Source organism: Girardinichthys multiradiatus, chromosome 21, assembly GCF_021462225.1.
Source record: "Girardinichthys multiradiatus isolate DD_20200921_A chromosome 21, DD_fGirMul_XY1, whole genome shotgun sequence".
NCBI lineage: Eukaryota > Metazoa > Chordata > Actinopteri > Cyprinodontiformes > Goodeidae > Girardinichthys > Girardinichthys multiradiatus.
In genome coordinates, this window is record NC_061813.1 from 34,902,845 (window position 1) to 34,920,318 (window position 17,474).

The following is a 17,474-nucleotide window of genomic DNA, read 5'->3' on the forward strand; positions in this document are numbered from 1 at the left end:
AATATAACTATATGACAAATGATTTTAGTCCTTCACTTCCTGGTTAAAAAATACAATTTGAGGATTTGAACCGAAACACCATAAAAGGTTCAACCCTCCTTCTTCCCTTTCTTAAGCTAAGAAAGGAAAAAAAGGAGTGAATGATGGATGCAATAGGAATGATTTAGGCTGAAAGAAGAAAGAAATCAGACAGATATTTGGTGACGTTTATCAGCCAGCGGTGGTGAAACATTGAGTTAAATTAGGACCAGCCTGTTAATCAGATTATTGCTGAGACGTTGGGAAAATGAGTCAGCAGTGTGTTCACAAACCACACAGCTGCAGACCAGCCGACTGCACACATACAAACAAGCTGCATTACTAATTCCACCTCCCAGTGCAGAGAAAACCTGATTCTCCAGATGCTTCCCGTCATCCACATATCAGTCCTGATCCCTCTGTAATGACAACAAAAGTCATCCAAAGGTTTCCGTCACAATCAAATATCAATCTAATTTCAAAGATATGACAACGAAACAGAAATAAGTGATTGAGCGAACAAGTTTCTGTGGTGAAAGGTCTACACTAGAGACTTTGCTGGTTCTGACAACTTCCACAGGTCATCCATCAAACAGACAGGAGACAGCTCCACAAAGCATTGCAGCAAATTGTGAGGAGCTCGGTCCTCAACGTTAAAGGTTCTGTTGTGTGAGCGATCTTATGACCCAGCTCAGTCAGTACCTTTCAAGCTAGTCAGGTGTCGATGCTTCCTCTAGGAGTTGTATCTGGTGGGGAAAGACGTAAAGCGCCAGGTAAATTAGAGTTTTGGCCCATACGAGCTTCCATACAAAGGCATAAACCCCCACGGTTGATTTCTGTTGTTGATTTCTCATGCCGTGACTTTCTTGAGGGGGTGGGCAGTCCTGCTGGCAGTGGGGGAGTGCCCACCTTGGATAATGGAAGGGGAAACGCTGGGTGTGAAGGCAGAGTTAAGGATTTCTAAAAATACGGTCACATGAGAACAAATGAAAGAGCGCTACTTGGATCAATAAATAATCTAGACAGTAACTGAATTTAGCTCCAAGTAGTGTGTATAAGTAGAAGATTTGGATGTGTTGCAGATTGTAATATAAACAAAGTCCTCACCAAGTTTACTGAAGCAGAACTTTATGACTGTTTACTTATTTAGAATGGCATAAAATGCAAAAAGTACAACTTTGAGCAATATGATGCCTTCAGATTGGATCCTAGCCACCTGATAATGGGACAAGTCTACTCTAACTGGAAAAAACAGGCCTGGAACTGAGCACTTTGTGAATTTTTATGTATTCTTTTTTACTCTAATTTTAGAGTAATGTGTCTTTAATACTAACATTTGCCCTTGGAAACTTGCAACCCCTTGAAGTTGCGAAAAGTGACAAAACTGCCTAAATAACAAGTTGCACATCTTAACCCATCAAGTGTTTTTTTCATTCCACAAATGGAAAATACAGAGAGAACCAACAAGCTGATTTAGTTGTTTAATCAGTTACTGAGTGAACAATTTAGTTCAAACCAGGTAGGATGATTTGGTAGGATTTTACATCATTCAGCAATACTATGGTAACACAGAAAAGTAGTTTGATAAATACTAACAATTTGCTAATATTGCGTAGCCTATAAATTATAACAATGTATCAATCTGCCAGCAACTTGTGATAAAATGCTAACACATCCAGAGTGGAAATGTGAGTTAATGTCTTGGTTTCATCTCAGAATCGACTACGTTTTCACTCAATCTGGATTTGGTCTCATCTTTTAACGCAAACAGCAGACCGTGGCTCTGCTGCACGACAGGCTTGGTGGAAACTCAGAACAAAATAATTTTAAAACTCAGCATCTAAATGTATACAGTTGGGAGAAAGCTTCTTGGAATGCATTTTTTGCATTGTTGTGGAGAAAGTTTGGCCGACTTCTTTGCAGAATTGTTTTTGTTGAGCCATCTTGCAGGGGTGTGAACCAAAAACAGCCTATCTGAGGTCACACCACAGCATCCCCATTAGATTCAAGTCTGGACTTTAACTAGGACACTATAACTTTAAATTAGTTTTTTCTTTTTTTAAGCAATAGATGTGGTGTGCTTGGATCATTTTTTTGCTTCATGGTCTAAGTGTGCTTGAGCTCAATGTCACAAACATTGAGAGTCGGACACCCAGCAGGGCTCGGGTCGAGATGAATTCATGGTTCCATCAGTTACAGCTGGTATTCCAGGTCACTGAAGCAGCAAAGCAGCCCCAGATTATCACAATACCACCACCCTGTTTGACTCTTGGTATCATCTTCTTTTTCTGAACTGGTGTTAGCAGTACATTCGATGGAAAGGGATGCACATCTTCCAAAAAGCTCAACTTTTGTCTAATCAGTCCACAGACATTTGTCCCCGAACGTTGATCTTCAAGATTATTTTTGGTAAATTTGAGAGAGAACTTTATGTTCTTTATGCTCAGCAGTGACTTTTTTACCTTAACTGAAGCAAATAAGGCCTGCATGGCTCGACATGTTGCTCTGTTCTTGCTCTGATAAGTTGTCTGTGCCCTCTTGGAGTAATTTTGGTAGGCTGGCCACTTCAGGGAAGGTTTTCCACTGTTCTAGTTTTTTTCATTTAAGAGATAATGACTCTCACTATGGTTCACTGGAGTTTTAAAGCCTTAGAAATGGCTTTCCAACCCTTTCCAACCTGATAGATGTCAATGACTTGAATTCCTTTAGATCAGGAATCAATGTGCAGCTTTTTGAGGCATTTAAGCCTACTTAATGTTGTCAGACAGGCAATGTCTTGACTCCGGATCTCAAGACGTAATCGGACCTGGTTGTGGCTTGGTAACTTGAACTCTGCTTCCAAAGAGGTGAGGTTAATCATCATTAGTTCATGATTTTACAAGAGGGCAATTGTACACACATGTTGGGTTGGATAACTTTTATCGCCTAAATAAAATCCTCTGAAAACTGCTTTTTCATTTATTTAAATTATTTATTTTATCTAAGTTTAAAAGGTTTGACAAAATGTAAAATGGAAAGAAATCTGTAAATGGGAAAAATTCTTTTGTCATGGACTGTAGATGTTGTATCACCACTGACTTTGCTCTTGAGACAAATTTTCTTCTCATTCCAATTTATCATTGCTCTCTCCATTTCAGTCTTAACACAGCAGTACTTTGCCTTTTGACACACTTTTCCCCAGATGCCTTGTTCCAGCTGGTCTGGGACTTATTTTTTTCTCAGCTGGCATTTGATCATGAGGCAAAACACTGGATGGTGGCAGATGAAAAAAATGGCCCAAGGTCAAAACTGTAACCATTTTTTTCTTTACAGAAGATTGTACACATGCAGCAAATTCACAGCTTGGTAACAGAATGATTATTGTGGACTAAAGGAAACTTCAAAAGATCAGGACTCGTATTCACAAAGATTTCCAGAGTCCTCTCAGAGAGCTCCCATCTTATCCTGAAAAGTTCTGCAAAGGACTCCCAGCTTAAGAATGATTCACTTTGCTGCTGAGAACGACTCTGAGCAAGGAGATGACAGAACTTCCCATCTTAGTGAGAAGGTTTGGTTGACCCTGTTGCTAGGTGTGATGCTGTGTTCTAAGAGCTGTGATTGGTTGTGAAAAGAAAGAACAAAAAAATAAAACAAATGTGCTCCTAGTAACTATGGAGAGAAATTAAACAATGAATGAATTTAGACTAGAGTCAGAAATATTCAGAAATCATGATGATGAGTTTGCAAAATTAAATTAATTGTCACACAGCATTAACATGTATGAACGTAGCTTATTTACATGCTCGTCATTATTTTGATTTGCTTATTATTATGTTTACTCTCCATGCTGGTCGTTTTCATAATGCATCTATTTCATATTAATATTAAAATTCAGCATTTTGCTGTGATCGCCTTCTTGTATAATGAGGTTTCGTTTGATAAAATGACCAAAATAAAACTGAGAAGAAAACGTGGAGAAACCCGAAGTGAACAGAGGAGCAGAGCCTGCTGGTAGAGGAGAAGAGAGGAGTGTTGAAAGGTAGATGTGGTCCTGGGATCATGGCGCAAACAAACAGGCATTCCCAGCAGATCAATGCGTCATTCCTTTTGCTTTCAGCACCAGACTGGGATGTGAGCAGCTTAGAGTGTTGTACTGTATTTCGTGTCGAGTTTGTACTCCTAAATTGTTTCGAGTTTTTTAAATTTTTTCCAAATAAATTTTTTGAAAGTATGTTATAGTCTTTACAGTCTGTTTCTGTTATTTTGTTATTGTTCCTAATATTACTTTAATCTTTAATCTATCCTGCAGCTGAAACGATTTTATTTCTCTCTAGGGGGATGAAAAGGGAGTTTTCCTCTCCACTGTTACTACATGCATGCTCAGTAGGAGGGATTGCTGCAAAGTCAATGCAAGCTACTGTCCACTGTCTCTACATGCTCATCCAGTAGGAGCAAATGCTGCAAGTCAGATTCAATGCAGTCTGCTAGGTTTCCTTAGATAGACAAACTTTTAACCAATTTGAATAATAAACTGAATCCGACAGCACTGTTTGATAGTTAGGAATAATTGGAATGCATGTACCCGAGTTGAAATCTGTATGATTTGATTGAATTGACTTGTAAAGTGCCTTGAGACGACATGTGTTGTGAATTTGGCTATATAAATAAAACTGATTTAAATTGAATTATAAGGTTAATCTTATATCTATATTATTAACTGTATGAATGAAAATAGAAGTTTAAGTGGTCATTTACTCGATTATTAAGGGGGTGGATCCCTGCACCATCGAGCAGGTATAGTTTCATTAATTCACTGTTCATTCTCCTTTCTCTCAGTCTTTCCATCATCTTCTCTGCTTAAAACACTCTCAGGCTCACTAAATGCCCTCCTCACTACTCTTAAGGTTTCCTCAAGTTAGGAGCTCTCTTAAGGACTAAGATGGTTAGTGAAAAACTTTTATCTTAAAGAGGGAGATTTCTAAGAAAAATATTAGAATTCAAGAAATTAAAAGATTTTTCTTAGAATGATGTCATTAGGAGCTACTTTTACTCTTAGGATTCTTTGTGAATACGAGTCCAGGTTGGTTGGATCAATCATCTGGGAATATGGAATATCAAGACCAGGTTTTCCTGCCAGATAATTTGAATGTTCAAATATTTCTTAAAAATCTTTAACCTATGTTAAAGTTATTTTGAGGTCTGCCAAGAGTTTTTAGCAATGATGTCCTCACAGGTTTCTTATTTTTATGGAAAAACACAGATTTAAAGCCATTAGAGTAGATGTAACCTGCCTTTATGTTTGAAATCTTGCAGTTAACTTAATTTGAAAAGATCAGGAGTTGAAAGCAGCTGACAACATCAAGCAAAACTGCTGATTTTAATGGGAAAATTCTTTCAGGGCCAAAGCACAGAGTTTAGCAAGTGTTCATGGATATTCAGATAGAGAGAAGCAATTAAGCTGAGATAAGCTATCTTTGGAATTTCCACGTTTTATTCAACAACTATTTAACACATGAAGCTTTTATGATCCACACGGTTTGCTCTGATCCCTTTACGACCACCTTCAGGATTTTACGTCCAATAAAAAGGAGGTCAGGACGACATGTGGTGTTGCACCTTTAGCCTCTTTCACACCAGCCTTCCTAAAATTACACATCCTGTGTTTGTCATCCGGTTTCATGCTTTTGAACAGTCAGTAACACCGCCTGTCAAACTGGGCCCATGTCCTAAATTACTAACGTGTTCCTGTCCAAGACAAGTTTAGCTATTCCTGTTTTAGATAATTCCATCGCTGTCAGAAAAAACCTTGTATCTCCATTTATAATTACTTTGGGTTTCTTGAGAGAATCAGCTTAATTGATCACCCTTTACATCTGTCTGGGGTTTCATTGGTACATTTCCAGTGAAAAGTATCAAAAAGAGCATGTAACTTTGACCAAACAGTATAAGTTTAGATTTAGAAGCAAGATGTCTACTGTCAGACAATGTTTCTGTCCGACAGTAGCGATTGGCAAGTATGACCATCAGGACACAGATTGTGTAGAGTAGTGACCAGTAATGTGTTGTCCTAGTAGAACAGCCACGTTTCTAAGAGACTGTCTGCTTAACTGTATTAAAGCCCAGATCCCACCACAATACATGATATGTCTTAAGATAATAATAAATAAAATGACTTAAGAGCTGAACATCAAAGGCTCCTGAGAACACACAACAAAAGTGCTGCTTGGGTTGATGGATGTTCAGATAAAACCCAGTGATGTTGCCAGACCAAGAGGTAAACATCGGACAAATGCTTCCCTGCAATCAAGACAGGTGCTGTACAGGAAGATCCTGTACTAGCAGTAATTCAGAACATCATAAATATTTATAAAGAGGCTTCATAAGCAAGTAGTGTTGAGAACATTAGTAAAATTTGGCATGTGTTTCTTCCTGGTGTCAATCTGTACTTAAGTCTTGAAGGTTTTTGTTTCATCATACTGTTCTCGCTGCCTAAACTCCTTAAAGACAGACTGGACAAAGGCCCAGAGTGATCAGTTTTGTCAGGTTGAATAGACCATCATGTAACAGACACTTTTCTCCTGTTTACAAGAAGAGAAAGTGCAGCTGTTGGGAAGTGTTTCTAGTTGCAAAAAAAAATCTCAACAGTCATGATGTGGAAACTAAAGGAGCATAACCCACCTTGCCCTACTTGTCACGTCCCTGAATGACAGCCGCAGGGACAGTTCTGGTACATATACACTCGTATTCATACCGAACCACAATGTTTCATTCAGATGTTGGCAGCTTTCACTTCAGCCTCAAAGGGGATGATAATGGGGGGACTTTGTGAAGTCTACTTAAAACAGAAGAAGAATGGGTAAAGTGATTTCTAACCTGAAAATCAACAGTTTTCTGTCCTTGTTGTACCCAGGAGAAAATCTATCCAAATAGAGAAAACGGCAAAACTTCCCCACACTGTAATCGTTTATGTACTTCTCATGATCTGACCTGTGTGTTGTTTTTCTGCTGCATGTTTAACTCCACCTTTTGAATAGTAGTTTTATTGCCACTGTTGATGCAGGCAGTCACCATGGTCACAAAAATCTCGGCTGGATTTGATTGTCCGCGGGGGGTCCTAATTAACCATAGTGAGCAGGTACAGTCAATAAAAATTAGGGTTACGGAAACAGAGTGGAGAGGGAGGTATGAATTAGGCCTTGGTAATACCATCTTAAAACTAAATATGTAAAATTAAGCAGCCATTTGCAGACTCTACCAAGCAGAGTTATATGAGATGGGCTTGTTTAACTTCCAGTGTTATTCCGTAAAGAGCAGAACAGCAAACAGGCAAAACATTTTACAGAAATGCTAAAACATAGGTTTCTGAAGGATTACAGATGACATCAACCAATAGGGTTAACTGCTCAATAGCTGTCAGCAGACCGAATGGGGCCGCACATAATGTGGCGTGCTTAGAGACTAAGGCAGAGCAGCTCTCATAGCAGACTGCATTTGGGGGAAAAACACAAACACAGGGCATCTTAATTTGGTTTGAGCTTGTCGACTCAAGAAATATCGACAATCACAACAATCGTTTGACTCAGTATCTGAGAGACAAAAATAAAAAAGTTTAATTTGTCAGGCGAATATTATTAAATATGAATTTCATAAGATCTGAAAGGGAATCCTTTCAACAAACTTAAAGGGCAGAAAACATGACTGAACTCTGTGTTGAGGAAACATAAATGAAAAGCAGCTGATTTGCTTCGAGCGGATTCAGAAAACACATTTTTGCTTGTAAATTATAAGAGACGGTGCTGAATAAACAGGAGTGTTACTGATTTTTGTTATACAAGTTAATTACGACCCACTTGTGTGTTTGATATGAAAATCAAAGTTTATAAAACAAAAACGTTAGGAAACATCTGACTCCCCTCTTCCCCAACATTAGCAAACATTGATTAGTTGTCATGGTGATTTCTAATATTTGGTCTCAGCTTTGGTGCGCTGAGTTCGGTTATGTGATATTTTTTCCACTGAGACCTGCACTGTATCGTGTGTTGCTGGTAAAACATCGTTCCGAAACCGGATGCATTCAGACTCAGTTGTGTATTATGTCATAAGCTGGGGATGGAAACAAGCACATAGGGAAAATTCTGCCTATGAAAGCTTCTAGTGGCAGTTTTTTTTTTTTTATTCCTGTTTGTTCATGAAATCATAGTTGGACGTTTCTCTGAATTTGACTCTCTTTCCTGATGAGCTGCATCAAAACCGGCGGCGAAAAAAAATCATGACCACATGGGATGTGAATGAAAGCTTTTTACCCTAAACCCAGTCAGCACTCAACTGCTGACAAATCTTTTACTGAGAACTAATCTCCGGGAATTATTGTCCTTACAATGTTTTCAGTAATTACATGGGCAGTGCTTCATCCTTCAGCTTCTATAATCTATTCAGGAAATAACAGTTTCTCACCTTCTACATCATCTGACCAAGACTAGACTAGTTTTAAGAGACTTGGTCAGGTAATCTGGAGCAAACTAAACATATACAATTTATTACTTGTGCTGTATTACCCAAAATATGAAATGAAAAACTTAAATTGGCAAACAAGGTTTTGCAAATTGCAATATGAACAAATTACCACAGCTCAGAAAGTTAACAATGTTGGCCTGTTTTATGACAAGATGACTAATCCAGTTGCCACAACAAAAGCTAAGAAAAACACTTGGGAGGGGCAAACAACATCTGCAAACATTCATCAAACAAACATCTGATAAACAGAAAATGATTCCTGCCTGAATATCAAAGAACCAAAAACTATTTCAAGTCGTAAAGCAGTGTTTCCCATCTCTGGTCCTCAGTGCACTTTGACCTGCTTGTTTTACATATTATCCTGCTCCATTACTCCTGAATCATGCTGGTGAGTGATCTACAGGCTTCTAAAGAATTGATGTCAAGTCTTTGAGGTAACTAAGCTCTTAGCATTACAGCACACCCTACAGTAATTGGTGTCCCTAGAGAAGATGTGCTGTAGCTTGAATTTTGCACACAAACAAAAAACCTGAACCCTTTATTTCAGTAAATTCAAATGGGGAAAAACATCAATGCTTAGAAATTTTTGATTTTACTAAATCCTGGCATCACATTTTTTGATACCCTTATTTCCTATAAAACATGTGAGCATAAAACACAAAATCAGCATTTCATTTGTACTTAAGTTAATCAGTTTAGTTAGTAACTCATGACGTCTGTTTTATCTGTAATATAGATGGGTTGTGACAAAGAGGCTCATTTATTTTAGCCGCTATTCAAAATTGGAAAGATCAGAACACTGAAGCTGTGATGTAAATGGACTTATTGTCCTGCCCTGGAACCTGAAAGACCTGAATTTGTTGTGCCATTTTTCATACAAATGAAACACTGTCAAATATTTGCAACGCTGGTGCCAGCTTGAGCTGCTTTTCTATGCAGTTTCCATGTTGATGATAATAGCTTAGGTGCAGGTGATCAGGCTCCCTCACATCATCCAAATCAGACAAGGTTTAAGTCACTCATTTGTGGTTTTCTGCCACGGAAATTATTTGTGCCACTACCATTTTAAATATATTAAATATAACCAGCCTTGTCTTGTAGGCTTCTTGAACTTTGGATCACATTTATACTTTGAAACTCTTAAAATTATAATAGCAGAAACAAAAAAGATTTTAGCAGAATAAACAACAGAAAAACCACCTTTTATTTATTTTTCACTTGGGTAATGGTAAGAGACCTGATGGACTTTTGATAACCTACACTAATTTCTTAAATTAAAGATAATGCCTTTTTTGTGAACATCTGAAGATGTGTGTGGGGGGTTGGCCAACATCACTCAGATCCCTTGTTGCTCCACTGGGTGAGATGGACAACAGGCACAAGGGGAGGACCACACACAGTGATAATTTTTTATGGAAATATCACGACATGGTTCATGGTGTACACAATGCCTTCACGCAAACGGGGGCAATACATTTATTTTCTAGATATCACAAGTTACCTAGTTTTGCTACAAAAAAAACTAAACATAAAATAATATAAAGGGTTGGGAACGCAGGTGTAAAATAACATTCACATGAACCGATGGCAGAAATCTGCTGTGGAAACCCACTATGACTGGGACTTTTCTCACTTTTCATGGTGAGAAATTCTCTCCATTTCTTACATCTTCTGCCATCTGTTAGAGAAGCATCAGAGCCAGGGATTTAAAAACCTCAACAAGCTGATAAAGAAGGTTGGCTCTGTTCTGGGGACTTTTAAAACCTCTGCAGATGATTATGCAAAGAGGGATCGTTCATAAAATGCATAACATTATGGAGAACCCTGAGGATCCCCTTCATGAGACTGTCGTACAGCAACAAAGTGTCTTCAATCAGAGGCTTCTTCAGATCTGCTGTAAGACAGACAGCTACATGAGATCCTTCCTGCCCACAGCCATCAATATGGGCTACAATATTTAATTTCCCTTTGGGATTAATAAAGTATTATTGAACTGAAATGAGGTAACTCAGACAGCTGGCTACTGCCGTTAAGATACTGCTGATGATGGCTCCATGGAACCCCAACTTCATAAACCTGGTCTGTTCTTTTACAAGACATCTGGGCATCAGACAAGGAATGTTGCTTCTACATGACATTACAGCCCTCCACTGAGTAAATACAAACAGTTTACTCATTATCTAACATGATAATGACCTCATCACCCTCCTCTCATCATCACTCTTCAGCTGAGGGGAACCGCTTAACACCAACAGCCGCATCATCCATTTCATTATCCCCACAAAGCAATAGCGCAAAAGTGCTGTGTTCCACATAATTAACATCATTTGGAAACAATTACCATATGCGAAGCAGATGGAGAGCACCATCAATGTTGCTGATGTGTTTAGCCTGTGTAGGTGTGAGTTGAAAGTGTACATCTGTATGTGGTAAAACACTGAAGACTGTGTTTGTCTCCATTTATGGAGATTCAAAGCAGCTTCTTCACTGAGGGGGTGCTTTTTATCGTTTTCTGTATGCATAAAAACCAAGGGTGTAGCACAACTAATTCCTATATCTCAATACAATTGTTTTGTTTTTTTGTTTTTATCTTTACAATATAGAACAGAACCTCTTTTTTTGTCATTTTTTGCCGATTAACAGCTTTATTCTCTCGTTCATAACTAATTTCCATTTGTTTATTCTTCTGTTCTGTTAACATGCGTTTAAGGTCAGCTAAATTACAAAGACCCATACTAAGTTGTCATTAATTTATCAAAAGATGTCATATTTGTAACAGTCCTCTATGGATAGCAGTCCTATAATTTTCTGCCAAAATTAAAACTATAGCATTCAAAGAAAATGTTGTCCTACAGGATAGTAAGTGACAAACCTGCAGGAAACTATTTGCCCTTTTCCAATCAAAGGAAAATCATCATACCAACTTCTTCTCAAAAATCAAGTCCAGAAATGGGAATGTTGCTATGGTAACAGCTCTGTTTTCAGGAGTATTTACAGCCTGGAAATATTTGTCCCTGGTGCCTTCTCTGGCGAGTCATCCTGCATACTCCAGCACACAAACACACGCACCCCCCTCCCTCTCTCTCTTGAAGAAACATTTGAATCATGGCAGTGGATTATAAATATGGCAAACAGTCTGACAATGGAGAAACTGCTCTAAGCCAACATCTGTAGGATCCTAAATGAAGGAAACTGGACCCTGAAGTATTTCTCTTATCCTGCCACTCTACACATAGCTATACAGCACCTGGCAAATGTTTTTACACCTCTTTTTTGCATTTAGCCACGTTATATGTATGTGTATCAGTGGGCTTTATGTGAAAGACCAACACAAAGTGGCAAATAATTGTGAGGTACTAGGAAAAATGACAAATTGTTGCCCATGTAGCACAATTTTTGTCCCCAATGAAGAAAAGATCAGAATAATGTGCTACTATGTGTTGGTGTATTACCTATAATGCATTGATATTTGTGGCATTAAAAGTAAATGATTATAGATTATACAGATCAAGGAATATGAATAATTCTGAAAGGTACCGTATCTAAAGATTATATTCCACTCATTTCAAAATTTGGGTCAAAGCTTTCTCTAAAGAGGCTCCAGTTTTTACAAGCACCTGTATGAGTGGTGTTTAATACAAAGTATCAGATGGAAGGTTAATCTCCTTGGGGGCCACATTACCTAAAGAGACCCTGTAATCATCTGACTAGGTCTGGACAATGATGCTTCTGTGACATCAGAGGTCTCAGGTCAAAATAGCCCAACAAAAAAACTGCAAAATGCCAATCTGGATTCCAGCCCGGTGACGAAAGCTTTGATGGTTCATTAGCCTGTCAGTCTGAAGGCTAAGATGGAGTCTTGTGAAATAAAGCACACACCATAATCATCTCAAACGGAAATCACACACTGAAACAGATTTTGTTTTCTGTGCATATGCATTCCATTTTTTATAGTGGGGAAAAAAAATGGGAACATCTTTCAGTCCTGATTGGGAACATGTTGAAGTGTGCCGATTGATACGTTACTTGAGTTTGAAAACATGCTTTAAGCTGTGAAAACATTCCTAAAGCTGTAGAAAATTATTCATCGCTGCTGGTCGCAATGTCAGAGCATTAATGATACAGCAATGGGGCACAAACGTTCCAAAGCCTTGGGAATTCTGAGTTTTAGCATCCTGCAGAGGAAACCGAGGATTACTCGGACACTGATAAACTCTGTGACATGACTGAAACCATCATACAGCAATTTTGCTAACAAGCACCTGAGACACTCTTAAGCTCATTAGGCAAAAAGCAAAGAATTGCAAACTTTCCAGAGATTGAGGAAGGCTGTGTCAGTGGCCCAGAGGAACCCACTGTCACATAATTAAAAACATTGTCAACTGACAGGTATGTCATCATGCACTCCAATGGGAAGGTGTTAGGTTTAAAGGAATAAAGTTCAAACTCTCTAGAGCTTTGAAAGACTCAGAGAAACACATTGGCTCATAAATAATTTAAACCCATCGTAAAACAGCAGCAATGAAAGGTGTCTCATCATACACTCTGATGTCAGGGCATGAAGCTCAGAGCAATGAATTGCAAACTTTCCAGAGCCTGATGAAGGCTTTGTTTTACCATCCACATTCCCATTTTCCATTACAAAACTCTGCTTTGTGCAGTGACTCCAAGAGCAGTCCAAATGTGTGTCCTCAGAGATCTCTCTGTTAAAGTGAGTTGCTTAAAACATCCTCCAGGTCTTGGGTGGTTTCAATGAAGTTGTTTCACAGAAAGAATACTGAGGTTTTGGTGACATTATGCAACAAAAATCGAAAATAATTTATGTAAACAGACACCTTTTCATGCTTTTATGCAAAGGTGTAATACATGTGTATAGCAAAAAGTTCAGTTTTAAAACATTAACAAAAGTCTTGAATAACTAAACTCCGACCAAAAAGTAAAGCTGAGTTGCAAACTCAAACTTCTAAGCTAATAGATTTTCCACCAGCAGAATAAAATGAGAACTTTGCATGTAGCAGACAGAGTGCACATACCACCCAGCAGCTGATAGGCAGAGGAGTGATGGCAGCACAAATGGAGAACGAGGAGAGATAATCCAAAGAACCAGGGAAGAATGCTGCAACAAAAGCACAACGGAAGAGTGAGAAAAACTAACTACAGCCAAGTCAAATCAACTTATTTCGAGAAAATATGCAGTGTTTCATTTACCGTGAAGTCATCTTCACTGATGGGGAGCTTAAATCCACACTGAAAGTTCCCTTTTCATTTATTTGGAAGTGTCAGAGAGAGAGATGGAGTCCACTCTGTCCCTCTTTCACTCCCTCCAAACTAAAAACTTCTCACTCTCCTCCTCCTCACTCTTGCTCTCCCTCTGGTTCCCAGTCAAACAAAGGCAGCTTCAGTGCATCAGGACTGGAGCTGAAACCCGACTCCCCCCTCCCCGTTCCTCCACGGACCACCGCTCTCTAATGCAGCCCTCCACTCAGACATCACAGCACCAGATACAAATTAACACACTCCAGTTGAGACAGCCCTCCTCCCACAATTTTCCTGCTCCTCCTTTCACCGGTGTGGTTTCTCTCACTTCACGGGAGCTAAAAAACCTTTTCCTTGCGTGGCCTTGACATGTTGTGGGATGAACACAGTGTTTGCAACATCAGAAGCCTTTTTGATTAGGGAAATGCTTAGTCCAAACTCCTACACTGAATGAGGATGAGAACTCAAGTTTACTCAAACCCACGCAGAAGCTCCCCAAGTAAGGTATTTGATTTTCCACTGCCTTGAAAATACAAACTAAAACAGCTGTAACAGATTTAGTTAAGATCTGCTAGTTTCTTATTACAGAAACTTTATATGTCTATAATTGTCTATTGACCAAATCACAGACTTTAATCATTTGTAAAAGTTCCCTCAAACTTTCAGCATAGTCCTGCAGAAAAAAACAAAAACAACCATCGATGCTTTCATAGGATATGAGAGAAGGAAAGTAACATCCAGGTGCTGCTAATTACAGGATCTTTTATACCTGATAATGAGCAAGTGAGACCACCTCTGAACAATCAGGAGTTTTAGTCATTTGCTGGTCTGAAGCATACGGATGTATGTTAACTCAATGCCAGCTGAAAAGACATCAGCGATGTCCTTAGAGAAATAATGTTTGCTACAGATCAATCTGAGAAGACTTGCAGGTAGAGATGTACCAAGAAATGAGCTGGAGACCAGAATAAGCTCATTTTTAGCCTGATTTACCTGACAGGTGACTGATGCATTGGTAACTATAAAATACAGACTTTTGTTTCAAATGACTTAAAGTTATATACTACAGTTAGACAACCTCAATGGTGCCGATTACTTTATAAAGACAACTTGATGTTACCTATTTTAAATATTACATGTCCAGACATATATGTCATTCATTAAGACTGCCAGAGAGTGAAACTTTCTGCAGATAACAGGAAGGCCGATCAGACTTACTTCATTTTATCTGTCAGAGCTTTCGATCTCTGTTATGGAACATGTTGGATTTGGTGACGTCCATAAGTGCAAAAAAACCCCTAAGAATAGTTACCAATCTTCCTAGATATGGGTGTCCCCCATGTCAGATCATGCAATGTTCAGAGAAATTGCAAAAAAACTTGAAAGCTCCATCTTGGACTTTTCAGGCCTTAGTTGGCTTGTTAAGTTGTGCTCAGAACGATGACTTGAAAAACACAGACCAAGTATGACTTATTTGAAAGGCCTGCCAAGAAATCATTGAAAATATGGCAGCACAAACTAGGTTTACAACAAAATGAACTCCAAGACATGAAACTGAAGTACAAATGTTGCCTTAATGTAAAAGCACAGTATCAGGACACGCAGTTTACACCAACTAAACTATGAGGTCATCTGTCAGATGGCTTAAAGTTGGCCAAACTGGATCACCAACAGGGCAAACACCTCAAACATAGCGAAACATCAATAACATAATGGCTAAAAGAGAAACAAAAATACCTAAAAGTGTTTTAATGGTCCAGTCCAGACCTCAGCCTGACTGAAATGCAATGGTGGGACATTAGCTGTGCATAAACGAATGCCAACAAACCTCAATGTACTAAAGGAATATGGTAAAGAAGAGTGAGCAGAAATTATCCAACAATGACCTGAAAGATGGATGAAGTCTTACAGAAAATAACTGCTTCCAGTTATTACTGCTAAAGGTTCTTCTACAAGCAATTGAATCACGGTGCCAATTTAGTTTTTCCCATGACTGTAATGCTACTGTTGGAAAAAAATTATCCTCCCCAGGATTAAAGCACATAAATACAGTACAAGACTGTTTCTTTCCCGTCTTCCCAGCTCTTTTCATAGGAGCAGGTTTGGACGTGAACCATCAGCTCAACTCACCTATTTAAAGTGAATCCCATCTTTTTAAATCTGAAATCACAATTCACTGCTGCAAAAAGAGTTACAGAAAGCCAAATGTAATGTGCCTGAAACGCAGGAACGACCTCCAGTCTAGCTGCAGGAGCCAGAGTGGTAGAGTGGAGGACAGATAAGGATGTGTTCGAACTTCGTCTCTGACAGCTCAGACAGATAAGAGTCATCATAGTCCAAGAGCAACGCCATTAAAGAGATGTCATTGGTCTTTGCTGACATCCTACAGATTGACCACTACTGCTGTCGAGTGACATTCCAGTGAGGGCTGGAATGTTGCCACCTTTAACGAAAGGCTCTCCAAGCGCAAGGCTAAATGGAGTATTGATTGTTCTACAGCATCTGTATTTCTCTACTTCAATCTGAAATGTTTTGGTGTCTTCACACTAAAAAGATTGTTCACATTCTGCATTTCCTGTGCAAAAAGGTAGCTGATCTTTGAGCAGGTCAGTGGACAGAGGACAAAAGCAGGACTTTTTGGCGAGCGCTGTTTTACAAAACCTAGTTTTCAAAATGTGGCGGTGTGTAGCTTAGTGGTGGAGGGTGTGCCCCCATATGCAGAGGCTGTAGGTTCAACCTGATGGTTCAGAGGGTTTGATTGGCAAACTTGGGACCTTAGCTGCACCCCCACGCTTTCTGCCCTTTTCATGTTTCATTACTGCTCCACCTGTGTGTTTTCACATAGTTTGCACACCCCGTGGCAACTATGTGAAAGGTTTCTGCCTCTACTCATCAGTTTAGGACCGACACAAGAAGAGATATTTTAAAGGGAACACATCAGGCAAAATCCCCTTTTTTAGCCCTTAAATATGTTTTGGTTTGTACTTAGAGTCTGTAGGGGTGCAGAAAAGGTTAATTTAGTCTCTCCAAGTGCTGCGTAGATACCTTTATATTCTGTTAGGGTCATCTCTAACGGCTCTCGTTCTGGGTCAGATTAACATGTAAGGCTGGAGGGACAAGTCTTCTGTTGTGGACATCTTTTAATCATTTTGTGAATAAAACGTTTTTGTGCCGCTAGATAATTTAAGCTGCTAGATAACTGTATCTGTGTTATTCCGCTTCAAACAAAAATGGCTGAACGGGTTAAAGTTCCCTGGAGGGAGATGGGCTGTGAATTGCATCTGTAGCATTTAAAGAGACCGCACCAAAATGAGTTGCTCTCAAAAGTAAAAGAGGGGTCTGAGGAGCTTCAATAACAAGAAATTCAGACCAAAGCATTGAAGTTCAACTTTATATAGACCACAATTGAATGATTTAAGCCTGAAAAGGAAGGATTTAAAAGTATTATATGTACCCTTCAAAATACATTTAGCGTTAGTAGCTGTGGGTTTAAGCAGAAGTTATTTTAGGCTGTGTCGTCAGCTGGATGGCATAGAGGCCAATGCACATCGAGAGCACCGCTTTCAATGCATCTTTCAACATGCGTCAAATGATGCCTTTAACACACATTGGGAGCATCAAATCAGATGTGAATTTTGACTAAATACAGTTATTAATTTCTGTCAGGTGGCGTAGGATACCATAAGAAATAAATTACCCGCTATACC

The 17,474-nt window shown here is 39.0% G+C and overlaps 1 protein-coding gene across 3 annotated transcripts in view; it reads right to left on the reverse strand.

Moving 5' to 3' along the window:
• The window catches only part of LOC124858033 (collagen alpha-1(XVIII) chain-like), an 84,309-nt gene extending 70,346 nt beyond the window's left edge, over positions 1-13,963 (reverse strand). For 2 of the 3 annotated variants that reach the window (XM_047349740.1, XM_047349739.1), the window contains exons 1-2: positions 13,720-13,963; positions 13,545-13,627 (exon numbers count right to left, since the gene is read on the reverse strand). In XM_047349740.1, the coding sequence (XP_047205696.1) occupies positions 13,545-13,627; positions 13,720-13,730 (94 nt within the window). In that variant the 5' untranslated portion in view covers positions 13,731-13,963. The remainder of the gene's footprint in view (positions 1-13,544; positions 13,628-13,719) is intronic. The other variant, XM_047349741.1, reaches the window with a different exon arrangement.
• Positions 13,964-17,474: the final 3,511 nt, after the last annotated feature.